General features: G+C 37.6%; 1 protein-coding gene across 1 annotated transcript; it reads left to right on the plus strand.

Moving 5' to 3' along the window:
- Window positions 1-177: 177 nt before the first annotated feature.
- LOC122642566 (serine/threonine-protein kinase 19) lies at window positions 178-21,707 on the plus strand. The gene is made up of 8 exons (XM_043836079.1): window positions 178-365; window positions 1,929-2,002; window positions 2,605-2,685; window positions 15,025-15,117; window positions 15,355-15,474; window positions 18,985-19,056; window positions 20,537-20,614; window positions 21,516-21,707. The coding sequence occupies exons 1-8, from the start codon at window positions 272-274 to the stop codon at window positions 21,705-21,707; spliced, it is 804 nt and encodes a 267-aa protein (XP_043692014.1). The 5' UTR covers window positions 178-271.
- The last annotated feature ends 432 nt before the right edge of the window (window positions 21,708-22,139 follow it).

Here is a 22,139-nt window from a genome sequence, read left to right on the forward strand (position 1 = left end):
AACCGGGTCGAACCGTTGGTTGAACCGATGAGTGGTTTTCATGTACTTTAATAAATAAAGAATTAAAACAGGAAAAGAGATTTTGCTGCACTATGACCGTCGGATTCTATTTCCTCAAGGTGAATAATGATCTGACGGTCATAGTTTGAAACTACGATCTATAAATCCCCAAGAAAGAGAAAAATTAACCATACATATCTTTCGCGTCTACCGAAAGCTCGAATATCCGCGAAACTGTTCGGAAGTTAATTCCCATTGAAAGGCCGCTAAAATGGAGAAGAATTCAAAATCCAGCGGGAGGAAACGCCGAAGAGAGGAAGAGAACGAAGCGGAGGGTAGAGAAACAGATGAATCCTTATCACTTGGTGAAGACGCGTTCTTATTTTGATCTATCTTTTTAGATGTTTTTTTGATTTTGAGAAACCTGAGCATTCTATGTTCGAATTCTTACTTGAATTTGGAAAGAAGGAATTTTTCGTATTAGGAGGTTTTGGTTGGAAATAGAATTTGAATCCGTTCCGTTGACACAGAGGTGTCTACACTGTAAATGAAAATTTGGGGTTTTAGGGATCTCTTTGGCAACCTTTCTTAAAGTAGAGACGTAATTCACATATTGTGTGAACTAGAATAACTATGTTTCTGCAAATTAATTGTTAATTATATGCTATTTTTAATAGTTAATTGGTTGATGGCGGTAATTTTTTACTTGATGCGTTCCTTCAGTCCTACAGTTTTTTAATACGAGATGCGTAGATAGTTAATGTGCGTGTGTTGCATATTGTTTTGGAAGAAATTTAAAGCTGAATAATGTGCACAGTGAGAGGATATTAGAAGTGAAGAAAATACAAGCCACGCAGATCCTGGGCAGAAAATTTCCAAAATGAAAAAAGTTCCTGAAATCATGAGTAATAATCTAACATATCCTTATAAAGCTTTCAGAAATAAAAAAAAAAGAAAGGAAGGAGTAAAGAAACCATTCATACTTCACAGCTGTCAAAAAAAAAAAATTTAAAAATCTTTGGTACTTTCACTTAAATTATTGCCATAATATTAAAGCATTTTTCATAATTTTAGGCAATTTTCACGCGAAAGATGCATAATTCACATCTTTCAAGCATTCTCTGAGTATTTACAGGGAGCAAGGGGTTGAAATCCTACCTAGTTTCAATGCTGGACATTGTCTAATGGGGGAAAAAATGCACAGAAAAATATCTATAAACATGGAAAAAGTAAGGCGTCGGTCCCATTTTTTGAAACTCTTGGTCTGCTTGTTTGCTCGATTAGGTCCTAAGCTGGATTGGGTATCCTAATTCAGTCTGCTGATACATTTGTCCACATACATATATTGTATTGGCCTCAGGTGATCCAATCAAAATTTCCCAATCCTTAAATCCATGGTATCAGAGGCAACCAATATGGATCATGTGATACATATCAGTATTGGCTGATCCTTAAAACCCTTGTTACTGGAGGAAACAAAGCATTGGGAAGCAGTAGAGGATAATATTTGTAAGGGCGAACGGTTTCCAAACATATCTCTTTGAAGTTGAGTAAATAAAATTGGGTATAGAGGTGAATGAGTTCATTTTTTTTTTAAGAAGTAGCTCATATATCAGTGAGCATGAATTTGTCTTATTTAGGCCTGTAAGCATCTCTCTTGTGGTGAGATTGAGAGAGCTACTATCATCCTGTAACTGCTTGAAACATCATGGGAATTGGTTGTCCATTCTTCTAATCTGCTCCCAATTTCATGCATATGTGTCTTTGCAACACCTTTGCTATAGGCCTCTTAGGCATTTTTGAGACCTTTTGCCATGATGACCTGACTCATAGAATCTTAAAGTGTCTTCTTTTCAATGTTTTAAAATTTAGTCTGTCTTTGCACTTAATTACTTGTGCCATTCATGAATATATTTCTATTAATGCAGAAAGTAGTCTCACATTTAGTGATACATTGATAGCTCTACGGATAATGCGTGCTCAGTTTCCACACATTGATAAGGTTAGTATTATACTTCTTGTTGAATTATTTTTCTTCCATTGTCCCAATGAGTAAGAAGCAAATTAAACAAGAATATTGTTAAATTGGTACTTTCATCCAAAAAATATGTATATTCTTAAATTGATAAAGGAGTAAGCGACTGAGGCTGACATTTGTTCATAGAAATCTCTGTTACATGGTTCAGTATTAATTAACCTAACAAATCATAGCAACTGTTACATCAGAAAATCCAAATGATGGTGGTGTGAATATGGTATCCTTAGAATGCTTACTTTATTTGTCTTATACTAAACAATTATTGTCTCCTAACCCTGTATTGTTCCATTAAATGAGCACACGTAGAAATCTGTTTGATTATTATCACTACCTAGCATAGTTGTCAAGGCGTCGCTTAGATGTCCAGGCTCCCTTTGCTCAAAGGGTGCCTTGGTCGCCTAGGCGATATCTAGTTGGCTTAGTTGCCTTGGTTTTTTCCCCTTCCACCACCTTATGTCACCTAGCCGCCTTGACAACTATGCTACCTAGAGTTCGATTCATTTACCTTCTTTCTCCTTAGTAGTTTGTTTATTACCTGACCATCTCTTATGTATATACATCTTCAGGTTTCAATTCAGCCCTTCATTTTACGTTCACAATTGTATAGCAGCATAAAAGACAGAACACAAGTGGATAGAGAATTAGAGGTTTGATCCATCCATTGAAAATTTAAGTAATTGCTTGAGCATTTAATTTCCTCCATTTATTTATGATCCAAACAACTTTTAACTTAAATTTAACTTGATACGTATTAGAGGTGCATCTATGATGTCCACCTTCTGTCCAAATCTAAACTGTTTCTTGCAGGATGTCCTTAAAATCAATAAGTACAACTTTATTTTGTTACTGTTAAGCTTTTTTTCTACATTTGTTCAATATTTGTGTTGTTACATTCAAGAAACAGCAAGCAGGTTGATGTATGAGTTATTCATAATAATCTTGATTCTTTCTCTAGTTCCATATCTGCTCTTAAATTGGGTTAGTTCTTTGATAGTTCTTGCATATTATTAATTTTTGTTGGATCTGTTTGCAAGAATATATCAAATATTGCCTTAATAGTCTTGATTTCTAATGAAGGCCATATTTTCATCCAACAGTTGTTGTTCCTCAAAGTACATCAATTTTCTTGCTAACTGATTGGGTTTTTTTTTTTTTTTTTTAATTAATCAAGATTTGAATTCCTTCTTGAAATCACATCTGGTAACAACCACTCCTTTGCTTTTACAGATCAAAGACTTTCTCTTTAATGCGTTGCTAATCCCGAACCGCTGAAATCTGGTGGGGGACTAGCTTGCGACAGGATAGCAGACAAATATCGACAAACAAGAACTCATAGATTAAAAAAAAAGAAAAAAACAGAAAATTAAAAGGTCTAATCTAACTACTAATTTGATCCAGTGTTCAACCTGCTAATTATTGTAACACGGTAAAAGACCTATGTAGGAGATTAGATAACAAAATTCAAGACCCATCCAACGGCTAGATTTCAAGTTAATGAAGTTTTCTAGAGAGCTTATCTGGCACATAGTTGAGAAGAGAAGGGTGCAATGTAAATATGTGGACATAATTAAAAACATGTATGATGGCGTGGTGACTAGCGTAAGAACTGTGGGGGGTCAAGGTAGAGAGTTCCAATTACGCTTCCCTTATTTATTTGTGCTTATCATGGACAATTTAACTATAGACATACAAGATGAGATTCCTTGGTGTATGCTTTTTGCTGATGATATTGTGTCGATGGATGAGACAAAGCAGGTATTAACGCCAAGATGGGTTTATGGAGATCAACCCTAGAATCAAAAGGTCTTAAGATAATTAGAACAAAGACAGAGTACATGGTGTGCAACTTTAGCCACACTATGATGGTTAACGAGGGGGTCAATATTGATGATAAGGAGATTCCTCAAAGTGATTACTTTAGATACCTGGGCTCATAGTTATCAAGGCGTCGCCTAGACGACGTCCTAGTAATGACTAGGCCTCCAGGCTCCTTGGTCGCCTTGGGCGCTCTGGGCGCCTAGGCGGGGTTGCCTTTGACGCCTTAGTCGGCCTTGTTGGTGTCTCCTTGATTTTGGACCCTCTCCAACACCTTGGTCGCCTTGCTGCCTTGATAACTATGCTTGGCCCGGACCAAGGCCACTTGGATCACCAAATAATTGTTAGAAGATCGGCCCATATTCAAGTTCAGAAGCTCAATTCCAACCCAAGGCCTAGCTAATGTAGTCCTAGATAGGTAGGAGACCTACTAGGAGCCAGACATCCAGGACTTGTTGAGCTGCTAGTTCGATGGGACAAAATTGGAGTTGTAGGTCAAGTTTAGGGTTAGGGTTAGGGTAATGGATAGGTATCTTATATGGTAAAGCTGGGCAGGTGTAGGGGGAGTCTAATGAACTAGGTTTTATTGGTTTCGGATGAGTAGAAGTAGTTTAGATGTAATTGGGCAGCAACTAGGGTTAGGGTTTTGGGAAATAGGAAAGGGATGGAATCTAGGGTTTAGAGGTGGAGTTAGGGCATGGGCTTTAGGTCGAGTGTGGGTAGGGTGGAGGAGAATATATGCTGAAAGTTACAGCTAAATCAGATGGTTAAATCTGGGGTTATGTAGGTTTCCTAATAGAAGTAGGAGAGGGGCAAAACTGTAATTTCAGACAATCGGCTGGGTGGATGGTGCTGAAATTTGAATCGAGTCTCTCTTAGGGTTTGAGGAAGATTCGTTCAAATTTTTAGCAGGTTCTAACTGTTAGATTTGGCTGGGCAGAATTCTCACGAAAATCATCTTGCATGTGACCTTCTAGAATGGAAGAAGAATAGTTGCAGGTTTTAGGGTTCTAATGGATCTATGGTATTAATGGTGGATGAGGAAAGTAATAATGATTGAGTATTGGCAATGGGGATTGATGGGGCTGGGTTTAGAGGATTAGGAGGAGAAGGGTGATTGCTGAAACTGTAGGGTACTTACTTGAACACTGATCTTCAATGGCAGCAGCTTTGAAGATGAACAATGGGGTCTCCCGATCTTCACGATGCAAAGAGATAAGTAGCAGCCCTCCTGATCTTCACGATGCAAGGAGTCGGTTGGAGATCCACCAATCCCTTCCACCTTGATAGAACCACAAGGATACAATCTCACAAGGAGCAGCAGCAATGACAGCAAGCATAAAACTAATTTTTATTAATCAAATTCGTATTCAATGCTGGCCTCCCTTACAAACTTATATAGAAGACTCAAAAATAGACTTAGACACTAAAAAAGAAAGGCCTAACCCAATCCTTAACCTATTAGCTAACTTAGACTGACTAGGAAACTGAAATAGACTCAAAATAGAGTCCTAATCCAGTCCAACTAAACAACTAAAAGAAAAACTAATAAAATCACTTAAATTGAACCATTGGTTGAACCGGTTCAATTTAAAACACCACATAAAAAGTTAAGTATGGAAATAAAACTAAGTATGGGAGCTAATCCCGTATGCAACCTATTTACTCATATTTTAGGCCCATAAAAGTGGCATATTACAATAGAAACCCATGGGATCAAAGGCCCAACATGTATGTAACCCAACCCTAGACTTATTCCCAATTAAACAAACCCTATTTGGTGATGAATCTATATTACTAGCACTTGGATTTGGCCCATAATGCAAAGCAAACCTATGACTAAGATTTCTTAGTCTTTATTATGCAATTTAAGAGTTTAACCTCAACCATAGAATCTCAATTGGAATCGATGGTTGAGATATCGTAAGAGATTTTAGGGTTTGATATGTGAAGTAATTTTTCAGCTTCTTAGTATAGGAACAAGTATCTATACACAAGGTTTAAAGTATTGGTATCAGGTATGGTATCGGTCGGGTGATTTTAAGAGATGTATCGTATCGAAGAAACGTATCGAACAATACAAATACACATAGAAATGGTCAAGATATATATGAAAATACACTTTTGGAACAAAAAACAAGATAAATAGGCAATATATAACCAGTGTCATGCATAAACACTAAAATGGTGAATAATGTATAACCAAACAAGTGCATTAAATTGAAATTGTTATAAAAGATGAGGTTTTTTACATGTTGTAATCATCTATAGCCATGAAGAGTATTGGATGATGTAAAGGATGATGTTATAGCACTCCTTGATTCGTTTTTCAGTCTAAAAGTGTGAAAAACCAAGATTAAATACAAGATTTTAGACTCTTGGTTGAGAATTTTCCTTCATTTTTTTGTTAGATTAGGAGTTGTATAGAGTTTGTGGGTGAAAATGGCTTTTTTTATGGAATGTATCGATGGTATCGGTATGTATCGAGCCGTATCGGCTGATATGTATCGATAAGTATTAACCACCCACAAAACCCTTTACTGGACGTATCGATATGTATCGGTCGTATCGTATTGTATCGGCCCGTATCGACTGATACATTTCGAGACGGTCCATTTTCTTAAAAAAAGAGGTGTATTGGTCTGTGTCGTATCATATCGTATCAGTCGATACTTTAAACCATGTCTGTACATTGGAACAAGCTTCAATATATTGGTACAAGCATCAAGACATGGGAACAAGCATCAAGACATTGGAGATAGTTTCTTGGTCAAAACCAACCAATAGTGAAGCACTTCAAGAAGAGAATTAATTCTAGTTATTTAAGTTTTCTTTTTTATTTAAGTTCTCAACCCTAGGATCATAGGGGATAGTTGAGATTATTTGAGGGATTCAAAGGTTTATAAGACCTATAAATAGTGGCCTATTCTCATGTAATGGGCAGTGAATTTTGATCATTTTGATTAATGAAAGTGTCAAGACACCTTCCTTTGAACCTAGAAGAGTTCTTCCTTGAAACGTAGTAGTGTTTCACACCATCTTTGAAGAGTTGGTGCTTTCTTTGAGTCCCATTGCATCCTCGAAGAGATTGCAACTCTTTGGTATTGCAAAACCATCCTTGAAAAGTTGATTTTGAGCCCCATATCTATCCATCACCAAGAAAAGTCAAAAACATAGTTGTGGAATTTCAATTCCAGAATTCGGATCTGCAGAAGGTCTGTGTTCTCAGCTCATTTTCACTAATCTATTAGAAGAATTGGAGAAATTTTTTTTCACCAAAGTTGTAGCCCCACGAGTCTTATTTCATTTGGCTTTGGAATAAACTCATTCCAAGTTATATCCAGAGAGTTTTGTCCATTTTCCAAAGCTTGCATAGTTCTGAAAAATCCTGAATCCGGGTTCAAGTTTATTGGAGCATATTTCGATCACACTCACAATTTGAGTCCAACAGCCTATCTTGAGGCTTGCATCATTTGGTATCAGAGCAGATGTTGGATGGAAAGACAGAGGCTGGAGAGTGGATTGTGAACGGTTGACTCATCATTCGGTGAAGAAGACGAAGCACATACCTCCTTTACCATCTCTAATAGGTGTGGATGGCGTGACACTATATTCCACCTCTTGATCTTACGAAGTATTGGCGTGGATGGCGTGACACTGCTTGCAATCTTTCGATTCTCTCAGTCTTACGAAGTAACTTGCCAAATAGCTGCACATCAAGAGACAAGACGGCTAATTGTGTATCGACTGTGTTGATGTCTTTCAAAAGGGCCATACGACTGCCTCTACACTTGGGTGCCATCACAAGCATAGTTATCAAGGCATCGCCTCCCTTTGATGGTGTCGCCTTGGTTTTACCTTCTAAAACTCGATGGTCGCCTTGCCGCCTTGATACCTATGATCACAAGGTTTCCTCTCCTCCAAAGTTCTGATTCCAAATGATGCAAGCCTCAAGATAGTCTGCTGGACTTGGATTGGGAGAGTGATAGAAATTTGCTCTGATAAACTTGAACTCGGATTCATGAATTTTTCTCAGAACTGCGTAAGCTTGGGAAAATGGATAGAACTCTCTGTATATAACTTGGAATGAATTGATTCCAAAGCCAATTGAAAGAAGACATGTGGGGCTACAACTTTGGTGAAGAAAGTTTTCTTTGATTCTTCATATAGTTTGGTGAAAATGAGCTGAGAACACATACCTTCTACAAATCCAAATTCTAGAATTGAAATTCCACAACTGTGTTTTTGACTTTTCTTGGTGATGAGATAAATATGGGACTCAAAATCGAATCTTCAAGGATGGTTTTGCAATACCAAAGGGTTGCAATTTGTTCAATGATGCAAGGGAACTCAAAGAAAGCACCAACTCTTCAAGGATGATGTGAAACACTATTGGTTTCAAGGAAGAACTATTCTAGGTTCAAAGGAAGGTGTCTTAGCACTTTCATTAATCAAAACTCACTACCCATTCCATGAGATTGACCGCATTTATAGGCCTTACAACCCCTTGAATCCCTCAAAATAATCTCAACCCTCCCCTATAATCCCAGGGTTGAGATTGCACATAGAGAAAATAAAAAGGAAAACTTAAATAACTAGAATTAATTCTCTTCTTGAAGTGTTTTACTAGTGGTTGGTTTTCACATAGAAACTATTTCCAATGTCTTGATGCTTGTACCAATATATTAAGCTTGTTCCAATGTATAGATACTTGTTTCTATACTAAAAAGCTGAAAAGTTACTTCCCACATATCAAACCCTAATTCTCCTTCGATATCTCAGCTGTCAATTCCAATTGAGCTTCTATGGCTGAGATTAAACCCTTGCATTACATAATAAAGACTAAGAAATGTTAGTCATAGGCTTGCTTTGCATTATGGGCCAAACCTAAGTGCTAGGCCTTGGGCTGGACTTGAGCTTTTGAGCTTGAATACGGGTCGATCTTCTAACAATTATTTGGTGGTCCAAGTGGCATTGGTCCGGGCTTGCATCAAGTAGGATTGTTCAGTTCGATGGCAAACACTGATTGCATCTGAAAGAATGTTCAGCAACAGACCCAGACAGGTATCTGAAATCAGATTTGATGAACCAGTTCTAGAATCAAAGATTTTGAAGAAACATAAAAAAACTAGGACTCTTTAAAACGTTAAGATTTTTTTTTTGGGGGGTCTTTGGAACTGAAACTAAATAGAAAGAAAAGATATGATCAGATCTGCAGGGGCTGGAACCACCATTACCACAACCTTGGAATCACCACTAGGGAGCCTACTGAATCACCACAGCAAGGAGGTTTGAATCACCACAGAACCAATGGTAAAATGCCAATTTCATTAATCAAATTCGTGTACAAGGCTGTAGCCTTTTAAAAACTTGAATGGAAGACTCAAAAACAGACTCGAACTCATAAAAGGGAAGGCCTAAACCAGGACAAAACTGATAAGGTAACTTATACTCACTAGGAAACTGAAATAATAAAGGTGACTAAAATAAGGCTGGACTCTTAGAGAACTATTCCAGCTGAACTAAAACACTAAATAACAAATAAAATAAAGAAATAGGACTCTAACTAGACTAACTAACAAAGGAAATCCTTTATTCATTCTTCCTACTCAAGTACCCATATTTTAGGCTCATTGAAGTGGCCTATTACAATAAAAACCCCATTGGACCAATGGCCCAACATGTATAGAAATACTAGTTGGTAGAGTTCCTTCCTTCTCTTGCAGGTTTGCTATTAAATGAGCATTTCCTCGATTTGCTGAACCCAACCCAAGACTTATTTCCCCTAAATAAGCCGACTTTTGCTGATTTATTTGCATCACTATTGACTGGTCCTACTGTTGTGCCTCCTTAAGGTTATTGGTAGAGCGCTTATTTTGGTCAACATTTTACATGCAATTTTTTTTCCTCCCTCCTGAGCTATCTCTCATATCCAAGTGTTCTTTGCTACCCTAATTTCTCCCTCTCCAAATCCTTTTCTTATCATCCTCATGCTATTCTGGCAACTTAATTACTTCATTGGGTTTCGTGTCCTTGGCCTACTACCTGCAAGGTTTCAAGGTTGTTGAATTCGTTCTATTTCATGCCCTTTCCAAGAAAGACAAAAAATACCAGCTAGTTCATATGTCTCTCTTATGGTGTTCAACTATTTTTTATTTAAAAATGACTAACTCCTTCAACTTCATAGCAAACCCTATATGCAGGCTTGGAACAGTTGTCAAAGTTGCTATTTCTCTCTAATCAAATGCACCTAACGGTGGCTGCTGGAAGCAGCTTCAGACTCTTCTGCCACTAGATCCAGGTAATCTAATCAGTCAAGTTTTAATTAGTAAAGAGATTATAGCATATTACCCAGCTGATCCAATATCAAACCAGGAAATATACCCAACCTCATAAGCAATAGGGCTTGGAAGGAGGGGAGGGGGGGGGGGGAGATGATTCACATGTTCCGCATGAGGGATACATGAGTACTTCTTGAATTTTGTGTCTGTTTGAGGTAGATGATCCTCTATAAGAACATGATCTTAGGCAAATAGCTGCTAGAAAGCTGAGTTACGGATGGAAGCTTTCCTCCCAAATGACTGGATGAGGGAAAAATAGGTTCTGTTTCTGTAGCATGCTTCAAACTGCAATTTTACTGCGACGGACCCCAAGCTAAGAATCTTTTTCAGTTATTTCAGTTTTTTTTGGCATTGAGATGATATGTCTTTGGCTTGATCAACATATTTTGGTTATGAATTTGTTAGAGATAGATTAGTGGGTAAAGGTGGATTTTTAGAGGTTATTGTTTTTGTGGAAAGGAATGAAGCACTGGCTCTTGAGGCAAGCATGTGCTCTCAACTTTTTATTGGGGCTGTGTCCATTCCAGTTGGTATTTTACTCAGGTCTAAATATCATTAGATGGATTTGCCAGAGGTTAGTACTACTTAGTACATTTGTCTATTAACAACTAATTTGGAATTCTCTATGTATTTGAATCCTCTCTCTCTCTCTCTGTCATGTAAGAAATAACTATATTGTTAATTTGGTGAAATAATATAGATATGATATCGAGTAAAAATACCCCCGAGATATTCCAATGACCATGGCACAATTCCCAAAGAAAATTCAAAATTCAGTGACTTGAACAAATCAGCGGATAAAATAAAATAAAAAATAAAAAAAAACCTAGGTTGAACCAACCAATCCTTCTTTGAATGAAATAAAAAATATGTGGCAGCAAAGTAAACTTTATAGCAAACATCACGATATAAGAATTAATCAGTTCATACAAGTGCTGGGGCTCCAAATCGGTTTTCAAGTGTTGATATCTTAGTTGTATTAGGAAACTTATTAAGGATCAATGAACTTGTCAGATTAGTTACGGCCAATCTCAGTTGTCAAGGCGTCTCCTAGGCATCCAGGCGCCATGGACGCCTTGTTGGTTTCAACTTGCGTCTAGGCCCCCTCCAATGCCGTGAGAACTATGCGGCCAATTCTGATCAATCTTACTGAGCATAGTTGTCAAGATGACAAAGTGACCCGAGGCGGTGGTCAGATGCCTAGGCAGAGATGGGCGCCTAGTCAATGCCTAGACGACTTTAGCGTCCATAACCATGAAAATTATCCATGTATTTGATGCAGAATTGATAGACGAATCTGCTTCTGGTGGAACTCAAATAAAAAAATAAAACAAAATAGAAACCCCTTGTTCGGCCTCCACTTTTAGAAAGTGTTTCTAACTTAAACTCTATTACGTACTATTACAAGTAACTTATGAAATAAAAGATAACAAAACATAAAAGAATTGAACTCCTATACTGTACATACTTAAAGAAAAACCTATTGGACTTAAATTCTAACAAAAAGATACGAAAAGGATAAGATGAGTCCCAACAGGCTGGAACACAGCTACTATAAGAAACAAGATAAGATAAAGAATAATTAAACAAATAAACTAACTAACACAATGTCCCACGATGGGGAGACTGTTGCTAGTTCAAATTTGAAACAAAACTTGCACCATGGGCTCAATTGTGAATCAAAAAATTGACCCATAACTAGAGCCGTGATCATGCTCCTACATCAGTAATAGTATTAGCCAGGTTAAAAAAAATATAAATGAGAAGAAAATGAAGAAGAAAAAGGAGGAAGAGAAGAAGAAGAGGGCAGAAGGACTAAGAAGGAGAAGAAGAAGAAGAATAAAAAAGTTAAAAAAAAAAGAGGATAAGAAGGAGACGGGAGAACTAAGAAGGGGTAGCCAGATGGAAAGAACAAGGAAAAAAAATGAAGCAGAAGGTGGAAGGAAGAAGAAGAGTAAAACCGAGAAGTGGCAGCCTGATAGAGGAAGAAAAAAAAAAAACAGAGAAAGGAGAATATGGAAGGTAGCAGTAGGTGGAAGGACATACCTGTTGGCAAATGCAGTTGAGGGTCACAGTCGATATCGGCAGTCGACGGTTGGTGTCACCGCTGTAGCTAAGGGTTCCTTGACTTTCTTCTTCATGTTCGACATTTTTTCTTTATAAAAAATGTATGATCACACATATGACAGTGTATCTAAGTCATATACACAAACCAGTCAAATAGCCAAAAAAGTCATCAACTTGCATAGTTGCATAACATAAAAAAATAAAAATAAAAATAAAAACTGTATATTTCAAAATGATGGCTGCCTATGTCACAAGCCTAACCACGTCGGACAAGCCTAGATGACATAATGTAGCTCTAAATAGGAGAAGGATCATATTAGAGGCCAAGCAACAGGATCTCAAAGGGGGCTGCTGGTTCGAATGGGCAGAATTAGGGTTTTTAGGTCAATTTCTAAGGTTAGGCTTGGGGGAATGGGGTAATTCTTATATGTTTTAATAGGCAGGTTTTAGGGAGTCTAATAATGTAGGTTTGGATGATGTTTAACTAAAAAATTGAATTTCAGAAAATTAGGGTTAGGGTTTCAGGTTTTGGGTTTTAGAATTTAGGCTGAAACTTGGGTTTTTAATGGGATTTTAGGGCTGGGGTTCTGGTCGAGTATCACTGGCAGGGAGAGGGAGATTCGACTGTAATTTGGGCTGAGTTGGATGGCTAGTTAGGTCTGGACAGGTTTTAGGTTGATTTTAGGTTTTACAGAGAAGTGGGGGAATTAGGGTTTAGCTGTTGGGGATGGGGCAGCAAGCTAGGTCGAGTGGAAGGTTTATTGTAAGGATGCTATGTCTGAAATTTGAGGGGATTTGACTGATAGAATAGGGCTGAACAGAACTTAGATGATTTAGGGTTTATGGGAATCAATTGGGATGGAGGATTAGAAGAAGGGGATGAATGAAACTAAATAACTAACTTACTGGTTGAAGAAGATCTTCAATGGAGGCAGCAGCTGTGATAGAAGGATAGAACCACCTTCCAGCTGTAGAGGATCCTCCCAGCCGTCACGGTGTAAGGTGTCGTAGGAAATCCACCTACCCTTCTTCCTTGATAGAACCACAAGGCAAACACTCACAAGGAGCAAAGGAGCAGCAGCAATGGCAGCCAACAATTCTGTTTTTTTTTTTTTTTTTTCAAATATTCAATTGTGGGGGAGCCTCCCACGATTGACTTTATTTATAATAAGGCCAAAGGTCAAAACCTGTTGAAATAGGCTGCTTACCCGATTGGGGTAAGTAGTCCTAGTTAGATTAGGATTAGCCCTACTAGTCCTAGCAGATTAGGATTAGTCCTAGTCAAGTTAGGAGTAGTACTAGTCAGTTTATGATTCTCTTCTTTTATTTTTCCCTTTGTTTTATTGTTTTTCCCTCAGCCGAGTCCTATTCTGGCATTCCTAGTTGTATTAGGAATTCCTAATAGGATTAGGACTGAGGCAACATTCCTATTTGTACTTTGATTAATTGTACTTCAATTCTATATAAATAAAGGGCCTTGGTGATCGGTTTAGATCATCTAAGCATTCATTCCCAAGGCTGTTTACAAAACCTAATACACTTAAACACATCCTTCAAAAATCGTGGAAAGGTGTTGCTAAACATAAAATAACTTAAAACTTAAAGTAAAAAGACCTAATTGTCCCTACTAACTTAAATTAAAAGACACTTAACTAAATCACTTAAATTGAACCAATTGGATGCAATCAACCGGTTCACTTTAAAACAGAAAAATAAACTAAGTATGGAATGGATAAAACATAGAATTGCAAACCTAAGCTATGGCTCCCAAACTAAGCCCTAATTTCAGGACTTCTTCTTCTTCTTCTTCCTACGGATGTGGGCACTTGGCATCATGACACCTTGCTGACCAAGGTGGGCACCATTCTGCAAACCAAAAGGCATGGGCATGCCTTGGCCATGCAAAAATGCATCTGCGCTTAGTATGAGACACCTTGGCTACTATGCTACTAAGAATCACACACACTCACACAGAGGGAAATAGTGATCGATTAGTTGCACCTTCTGACTTGCCTTAATTCATTGGTTAGGAGAACCTACATGACTGACGAGCTAGTAGTGCCTGACTTATGCTTGAGTCAATCAGAACATTTCCCAAAGCACATAGGAATACTGAACATGACTTCTACTCCCATCTGGTTACATTCCTATTTCCTAGACTTAAAACCGTATGTCGGTATGTCCTATTTAGTTGGATTATCAAAGGTATAAGAATTACAAATGAACCTCACGTTAAATCCCACTTCCCACACATAATAAACACTATATCTTCAACAGTTTCAAAGAAGTTGTTCCCATAGTCAAAGTATGCCACTACTATAACCTCAATGCTCTATATCCCTTCACTCGATAGGCTTTTGGTATGCATGTGCCTTCAACCTTTTAGATATGCAGACATCATTTAGATTAAAATTCTATTATTTCGTCCTATCTTATTTTTTCTCTTGTGTCCTGTCTTTAAATGAGTTACTGCTTGTGGTCTTAAGGGAAATACAGACAACCTCAGAATATTCATGTTTGGGTGAAAATGTAAATTTCAGTCTATATATTCAACTAATATGTTTTGAAAATATTGGGATTTTATTTTTGCTTTTTTAAATTTAATAGAACTTATGTCCTGGTAATTCTTGGTTGTTGCATTTGCTCTCCTACATTCATGAATGAAATGAGATCTACAATTGTTTATTACATCCATTATAATACTGTTTTGCTTAATCAGAGATAATGGACGTAGGTAGTAATATTTCTTTCTCATTTTTGCAGTCACTGAAGAAGGAGAAAGTTTTGCGGGTATTCAAATTAAATACTGGGCAAGATGATAATGCTGTAATGTTCATGGATGATTATTTAACCCAGGTTTGTTCTTTTTTCTTAATCTATTTGGTTCTAGATGGTCCGAAATAAATTTACTCTAATTTTCTGAGGAAATTGACTAATTAAGAATGGAATATTTGTTCTTATTTGTTTGTTCTGTAGTTGTTGTAGCATGGAAAATTTGGTTTGTTAGTCTATTGTTTTTGTGGAAGACAGTGTTAACATCTTTCAGGAATTGGGAGTGGTTGACAAATCTCTATCTTCTTGTTCTGTGAATAGATAGGGCTTGTGATGAAGGGGTTGGAAGCCAAAAACCAGGACAAAGTTGCTGTTTTTGAATGGTTCAAGACGTATGTTATTGCTTCCAAGCTAGAGCCTAGTATAGAACATCAAGAACTGGTGAGTCATTTTGAATATGGTCTAGCTTCTTTAGTTTTTTTATCTGTTTGGCTCTGTCCTAATTCTCTTAGTAATGCTGAAATTTCAAAATCTCATTTCAGTAATTTGTAATGTTTATATGATAATACATCTAGGATCTCATTCTTTCCTCACTAAACATTGATCATGTCTCTTTCCCTATGTAACATTTGTTTACTTTCTTGTTATAATGTGTATTTTTTTTTATTATCTAATCATAGCTCACCACTAACTTGAAAGGCTAGGCAAGTGGCAATATAGAAATGGGGGTAGAATTATAAATAAAGTGTTGTAGAAGTGAAGATTAATGCTTTGGGAAGACCCACCTTAAAATGTGTGTTTTCTTCAAACAAGTCAATTTGGTAACGGAAGGAGCACATGTTACATGCTACACCTAGCACGTATTAGTTATTACCAATAACCATGTATGATGTTACAATATCCGATCATCACTTAAGAGTGCAACAGAACAAGAGAAGAGAGAACAGAGAGGGCCAAAGGAAAGAAGAGAGAAGAGAGAAAAGCAAGTAGTTAGAACGAGAGAGAGCATGTAAAAAATGAGTCATGTAATAAGATAAGGTGAAGAATACATGGAATAAACCATCCCACCCACCCCTCAAAAAAAAACACTCAATTCAAGTTAGGCTTTACCCCAGCTACTTGGAATTGGCTGCTGAGAACCTGTTCTGCTAATCCTCTAAATTGAGGTATATTTAGAATCCACGGTTAAAAGTAATTTTAAACAAAGGGGAAAACTGGAAGAATATAAGGTAAGGACTAAGGACACAAACACTAAAATTATGTTTTGTAACTAAAATGAATGTCAGTAATAATATGAAGGAGTTTAGGAAGTCTACAAGCAAAAGCCTGGCGTGCTGTATAAGGGCTCTATTCTAATAATCCCTTGATTATGTTATGGGTGGAAAAATCTAACCTAACCCTTGAACCCACCCAACCCATCAAAAAAGCCTATGCGGGCTGGGGCCTCAACCCATCTAAAAACTAGGTGGGTTGGGTGGGTCATTGTTTGCTAGTGGATCAACAGTTAAGTCCCCCCATCCCCTCTTACTACCCTTCTCGTCCCCAACCTCCTTTCTGCTCCCTATGCTCTCTATCTTTCCCAAAGATCTTATCTCTGCCTAAACCATTCTCATTCACATCAGATCACATTCAAGAGAATGGGTTGCATAAAGGATTAAAGGGCATATGCAATGCAAGAGGCTCCCACCACTGCAGGGTCCGAGGAGGGGCAGATACGTACGCACCTTACCCCCACTTCACGGAGATGTTGTTTCCCGATTCAAACCCATGACCACCAGGTCACAATGGATCAACCTGGTTATATCCTTAACATAATTGCGAGTCTTAACCAGATCAGTTGGGATCACCCAATCCATCCCTTTGGTATTGAGAGATTTAAATCATTCAAGCTCTACTTGTGTCAAGGAGGGAAAATCCCGGAGAACCAACTTTTATTGTAAAATTATTTTGCAATTAACTAGGCAAACTAAAATAGCATCTTGGATGAAGTCAGTGTTGTTTAGTTTTGTTGAAATGGATATGAAAGAATCATTTAAAGCATGCATACTAGTTCCATCATCAGAGATTAATTGAGAATGGAACTTGGTTTTCAGAAGAAATTCTTTGTTCTTTCTGTTAATAGAACTGAATTACTGAACCTTGCTGGTATTGCTATAAGTGCTGCTATTTCTGGAATTCTGAACTGCTAGTACTGAATTCATATGAATTTTTGGATGCATAGTTTTTTCTTCAACCATTCATGCATGCCCTAGGTGGGGGCGCTTTGTCGCCTAGGTGCCTTGGCACCCCTCTACCACCTTGAGTCGACTTGTCACCGTGAGTCCATGACAACTATGGTGACAATCAAACCAATCCGATGGCTATATATCTCAGATCAACAACGCCCAAAATTACCAACTGAGAATCAATTCTAGAAACTAACAGCAGCCATCAATCCACAGGGCAGAATGGTTTCACACTACAGTCGAAGGAAGACATTGTATACCAGAAGAACACTTCAAAAATATACCACGATCTGTTGGCTGGATGATGAATACAGTACCTTCACTTTCTCAGATCAGAAAACTCCAAACATAAACCGTATGTTTGTAACAGCCTCACAGATATAACAGCAGTATATTAAATGACTTCCACAGGCATCAATTAATATCAACAAAGTATTTCACTTGGAGCAAAAACTGATATGCTTACCTCTGTTTTAGAATCAGAAAAGAAGAAGAGGAAGATATGACAAGAGCATCTCACTCATGCCTTGCTAGCTTCATACCAGCAGCACTAGTTTCCCACTAGCTTCACTGTTTCTCACAAGGAAGAACAAAGCACAACGCCATAAATTAGTTTGTTCTAAAATCGTTGGCATCTATTGCTGCCCTTTTCTTTTATTAATAAGAACCCCTGTTACAGAAATAGAAGTCCCAAAATAGAAACTAATATGTGGCACTCTTGACAGCCACATCCTACTACTAAATAGGCAATAATCAGAACAGAACAAATAACTAAAGAAATCTTCTACTTGGCTTTAAACATGAACTGTAAGTGGCTTTAAGGCTGGCTCGATGGGGCTTATTCGCTGGGCTCGAACAGTAGGTCTGGTTCTTCTCTTCCACCTCCTTTGATCTGCATCAGTAATATTACTTAAGTCATAGATTTCAATATTATATGGGTCAGATAGGTTGAGATGGTAGGGTTGGGTAACCCATGGGTGGAATGGGTTTTGGTGATGTTACCCATTTGTTTAATGGGTCAGGGGTGGGTTGGGTGGGGTATGAAATGGTTCAGTTGTCACCCAATCCAACCTACCCGATTGCTAACCCTAGATTACGCAATCCCATCTTCTTCTGTATGTGTCTTTATATGCATGCACCATGTGTCCGTGTCTGCATTTGTGTGTGTGTGTATGTGTGCGCCTGTGTGTGAGAGAGAAGAGTGAGAGCTCATGTCCAATTCAATTATGGTGCAGTGCTTTTTCAATATCATATTTTCCTAGAAAAGAATGGTTCACAAGGGTGTTAAGCTTGATGCATTTTTCCCAGATTAGTAAAACTAATTCCTGATAGAGTTCAATTGATAGTCTTTGACTTTAGGTGTAATGACATTTTTATTTAAATAAGAAAGGGGCAAAAGTGAAAGAAAAATCTTTTATGAATTGCATTTTCAAAGAATTATTGGACTTCATATTAGTTGGCCATGCAGTATGGCTACTTTGGACTGTAATTTCCCTTCTGCTTAAGCAAACCAGATTGTGTTCGTTCATCTACTTTCTAATTTGATTGTTAATATTTCATGAATGAAGCTTTGAAAATTTTATCATTTAAAAAGTGGAAACACAATTTTTGTTCTTTTGGCACGAGGAATTAAAGTTTTTCGGGAGGAATCTTCATCCACCTGTTTTCAATATTTACTAGTCTTTGTTTTCCTTTTACAGTTTTGGTACTCTTTGCTGCATTGCAGTGTGCACTATTATCGTTTGGGGGAAAGGTGAAAGATGAACACTTCTCTCTCTTGATCAATGCTGGTCTTCTTGTAAGTTGACAGTGAAATTTTTCAGTTTGAGCTTTCTATTGTTAGAATTCCATGTAGTTTGTCCTTTTGTTTGGATCTTTCCTCTGTTTTGGTTGCACATTCTTGTTGTTTCACCACTTGGCTACAGAAATTTGTTGTTGTTTGGGGGGGAGGGGGGAATAATATTATATTAGAATTTTGTATTTTGGAGGATTTAGCCTTACTTAGGACTTCTTTTGCCATTGTAATGGCCAAAGAAAGCCTTTGCATGCTCTATATTCTTCTATGATTATTTATTTTACACAATAGTATTTGTTAACATATTAAGGGTGTTAACTAAAGGGAGAGACTTGACAAATCTAGGAATGTTCATAAATTTATTCGTCTAGAGGTTGATGCTTAACTCGGAAAATTATGAATCTCTTACCAAGGATCAATTTTCTAATACTCATAGAATGAGATTCATTACATTTTTATGATATGGTTTGAACCCTCAGGGACATATGATATTTGGTCCCAAGTATCATCCAATTTGAGTTGGGTCCGAAGAGATTGCTGAGAACATTCTCCAAGTGGAACCCCCCCCCCCTCTGGTGTGTTTCCTTGCGAAAAGCTTAGCATTCTTCTATCCTTTTCTTAATAGTAAACCCAATAACCAAATCAAATTCAAGGAGGGCAAGCTTAACTACGTGTCTTATGTCAAACCACTTGAAATTTTCTTAGACTCATTTTTGCTGGGGCTGTAAGTCCAGGCTAGAAGATAATCATTGTTCAACCTATATCACTTCCATCTTCCAAGTGTCGTCTTGCAAAGAAGTGTATCTCTGTGTGTGATTGCAGGGACCCAGTTTGGTAGACTAGCCTGCTGGTTATGCTAACACCAAGAAACACGAAAAAACAAAACAGATTAAAGCAAAGATGACACAGAGATTTAACGTGGTTTACACACCAATGTGATGTGCTACATCCACAGGTGAAGCTGAAGATGATTCACTGTGTGATGGAAGAAGAAATACAATGGAGATCTCTGAAGAGCATCCAAAACTCACAGCAAGAACTCTCCCCAGAAAACCCTAGCTCGAAAATCCCCAAATCTCTCTTATCTCTCACTTACACAACAAGAAAATAAAACAAAAAATTACTCCTCCAAGTCGGATCAATCCATTGGTCGGGTCGTACCATACCTGTCCATCACAGAGCGAGGCAAACTTCAAACGGGTACAAGAATTCGAGACACAAAACCCCTACAATTCTGTGCAGTGATCAGTTACAGCCTGATCAGGAAAAGTAGAAAAGTGCAACTTAGAGTTAGAGGTGATCTTATGTGATGTCCATGATGAATTTTAGTCCTGTTTTTGAATTATTGTTTTTTTAAAAGAATGTTGTTAATTGTTTCCTCAATCTCTTAAAATTCTGCTCAGTTCCATAGGATTGATATTTTCACTTTTTGTGTTGGTTACCAATTTCTTTCCTTTCATGATGTTTTCTGTATTCTTTGTAGACTCGTCAGCTAATTGATTCAAACATGTACTGGTTTGCTATTCCAAATATTGGCTCAATACTCAAGGGTCTTTCTCAGGTATTTATCTTCTTATGGTAATGCTGTTCGCTTCTTAAACTAGATTTGTGATCCCTTAATAACTTATTTTAGCTTTTTGTCTACTAGATTCCAAAATGTGTGAAAGTTTACATGCATTGCACTACTTTTTTACTGTTGTTGTCCCTTTGAATGAATGTGGATCAAACAACATTTGGATGGACGGTCATTTAGATGACACTTCTTCTATTTGAACTGAACCCTAATGTGGGTTGAACCGAGGCATGGAGCAACAAAAAAAAAAAAAAGAAGATTTGCTTTGTGTTTGGTCATCATTGTAAGAAACATTTCTTTGGTTAACTTAATCCTAGATTATGATGACAGGAAAGGAAACATCCCTCATTCAGATTCATGATTTTGTTGCCTAATGCATGTGAGATGGTGTCTTGTAAATTGCCTGTTGATGTACTTATACAGGATTATAAGATCTTTGCCATGTTAGTACAACATTGCTATGTTTCATTTTCTGGTCAGGAGTTAAATGCCTTCTTCTGGCTTCTAATAATAGTTCGTCTCAATTTCACTGATCTGCTACTCTGAATTTCACTGATCTACTATTAATATTACTATTATCCTCCTTCAAAGAAAGTAACAAAAGAATGAGGAACAACAGGAGGGAGGAAGAGATTGCCCAGGAAAAAGGTATGCATTGGAAGAAGCATAATTCTAGCCACTCTTGGATGGTTGCCTACAAGGGGGAAAAAATTAGTACACACCCAAAAACACATGTATGTTTGGGAGTTTTACGGTATCCATGTCAAACACCGACACACATGTACTTGTTACTTGGGTCTTTATTTATGAGAGCCGATATCTGGTGGTGTTTTCTAGCTAATTTTGTTTCCTGTATCTTTATTGTGAATCATCTTAATTATTCTTTCAGGGAAGAAAAGAGCTCCTATCATTCCTTAACCGTAGGAAATACAAAGAAATGTTGCTTGCCCCTCTGGAGAAGAAGCGCCTTCGCATGTCTCCACTTGATATGCGCTTTCATCTTCGGGATCTAATTGGCTCTGGGCACCTGAAAACATTCCAGACCCCAACTGGCTTGGTTGTTCGGGTCTCTAGGGATTGAGAATATAAGGTACTCTCTCTATATATATGATGGTTTTAAAAACCGGAATCGGGGATTGAATCGGTCAGAACTGATTCTGATCCGAATCGGATTGGAATCGGCCTGAATCTGTCCAATCCAAGTGATTCAAGCCTTTTTAATGCCTGAAGTAGAATCGGCCCATTGAATCGGTTAAAAAATTAATTAAAATTTGAAATAAAATAAAAAAAATCTACCATACGTGTCCCACTTTGACCGACCCATTGAATCGGTAATTTCATCGTCTCTCTTCCTCTTCCGTTTCCTTACCCACTTTGACCCTTGCTCCACCATCAATGGCTTCTGCAGAAGATCATTTGCAGCTCCTAGACCATATCTTCAGCAATTAGGGCACTTGATTCTAGATCATTTTTTTCTATACTAATTGTCCCAACTTGGACTCCCAAGACCATT

The sequence above is a fragment of the Telopea speciosissima genome, chromosome 10 (genome assembly GCF_018873765.1).
Source record: "Telopea speciosissima isolate NSW1024214 ecotype Mountain lineage chromosome 10, Tspe_v1, whole genome shotgun sequence".
Taxonomy (NCBI): Eukaryota; Viridiplantae; Streptophyta; class Magnoliopsida; order Proteales; family Proteaceae; genus Telopea; species Telopea speciosissima.

What these genes read in the sequence shown, in the direction of transcription:
- LOC122642566 (XM_043836079.1), top strand. Translation starts at nt 272, where the DNA reads ATGGAGAAGAATTCAAAATCCAGCGGGAGGAAACGCCGAAGAGAGGAA. An exon ending in TGGATGATTATTTAACCCAG is followed by an intron (nt 15,118 to 15,354) that starts GTTTGTTCTTTT and finishes TTCTGTGAATAG; the next exon opens with ATAGGGCTTGTGATGAAGGG. An exon ending in TGATCAATGCTGGTCTTCTT is followed by an intron (nt 19,057 to 20,536) that starts GTAAGTTGACAG and finishes TATTCTTTGTAG; the next exon opens with ACTCGTCAGCTAATTGATTC.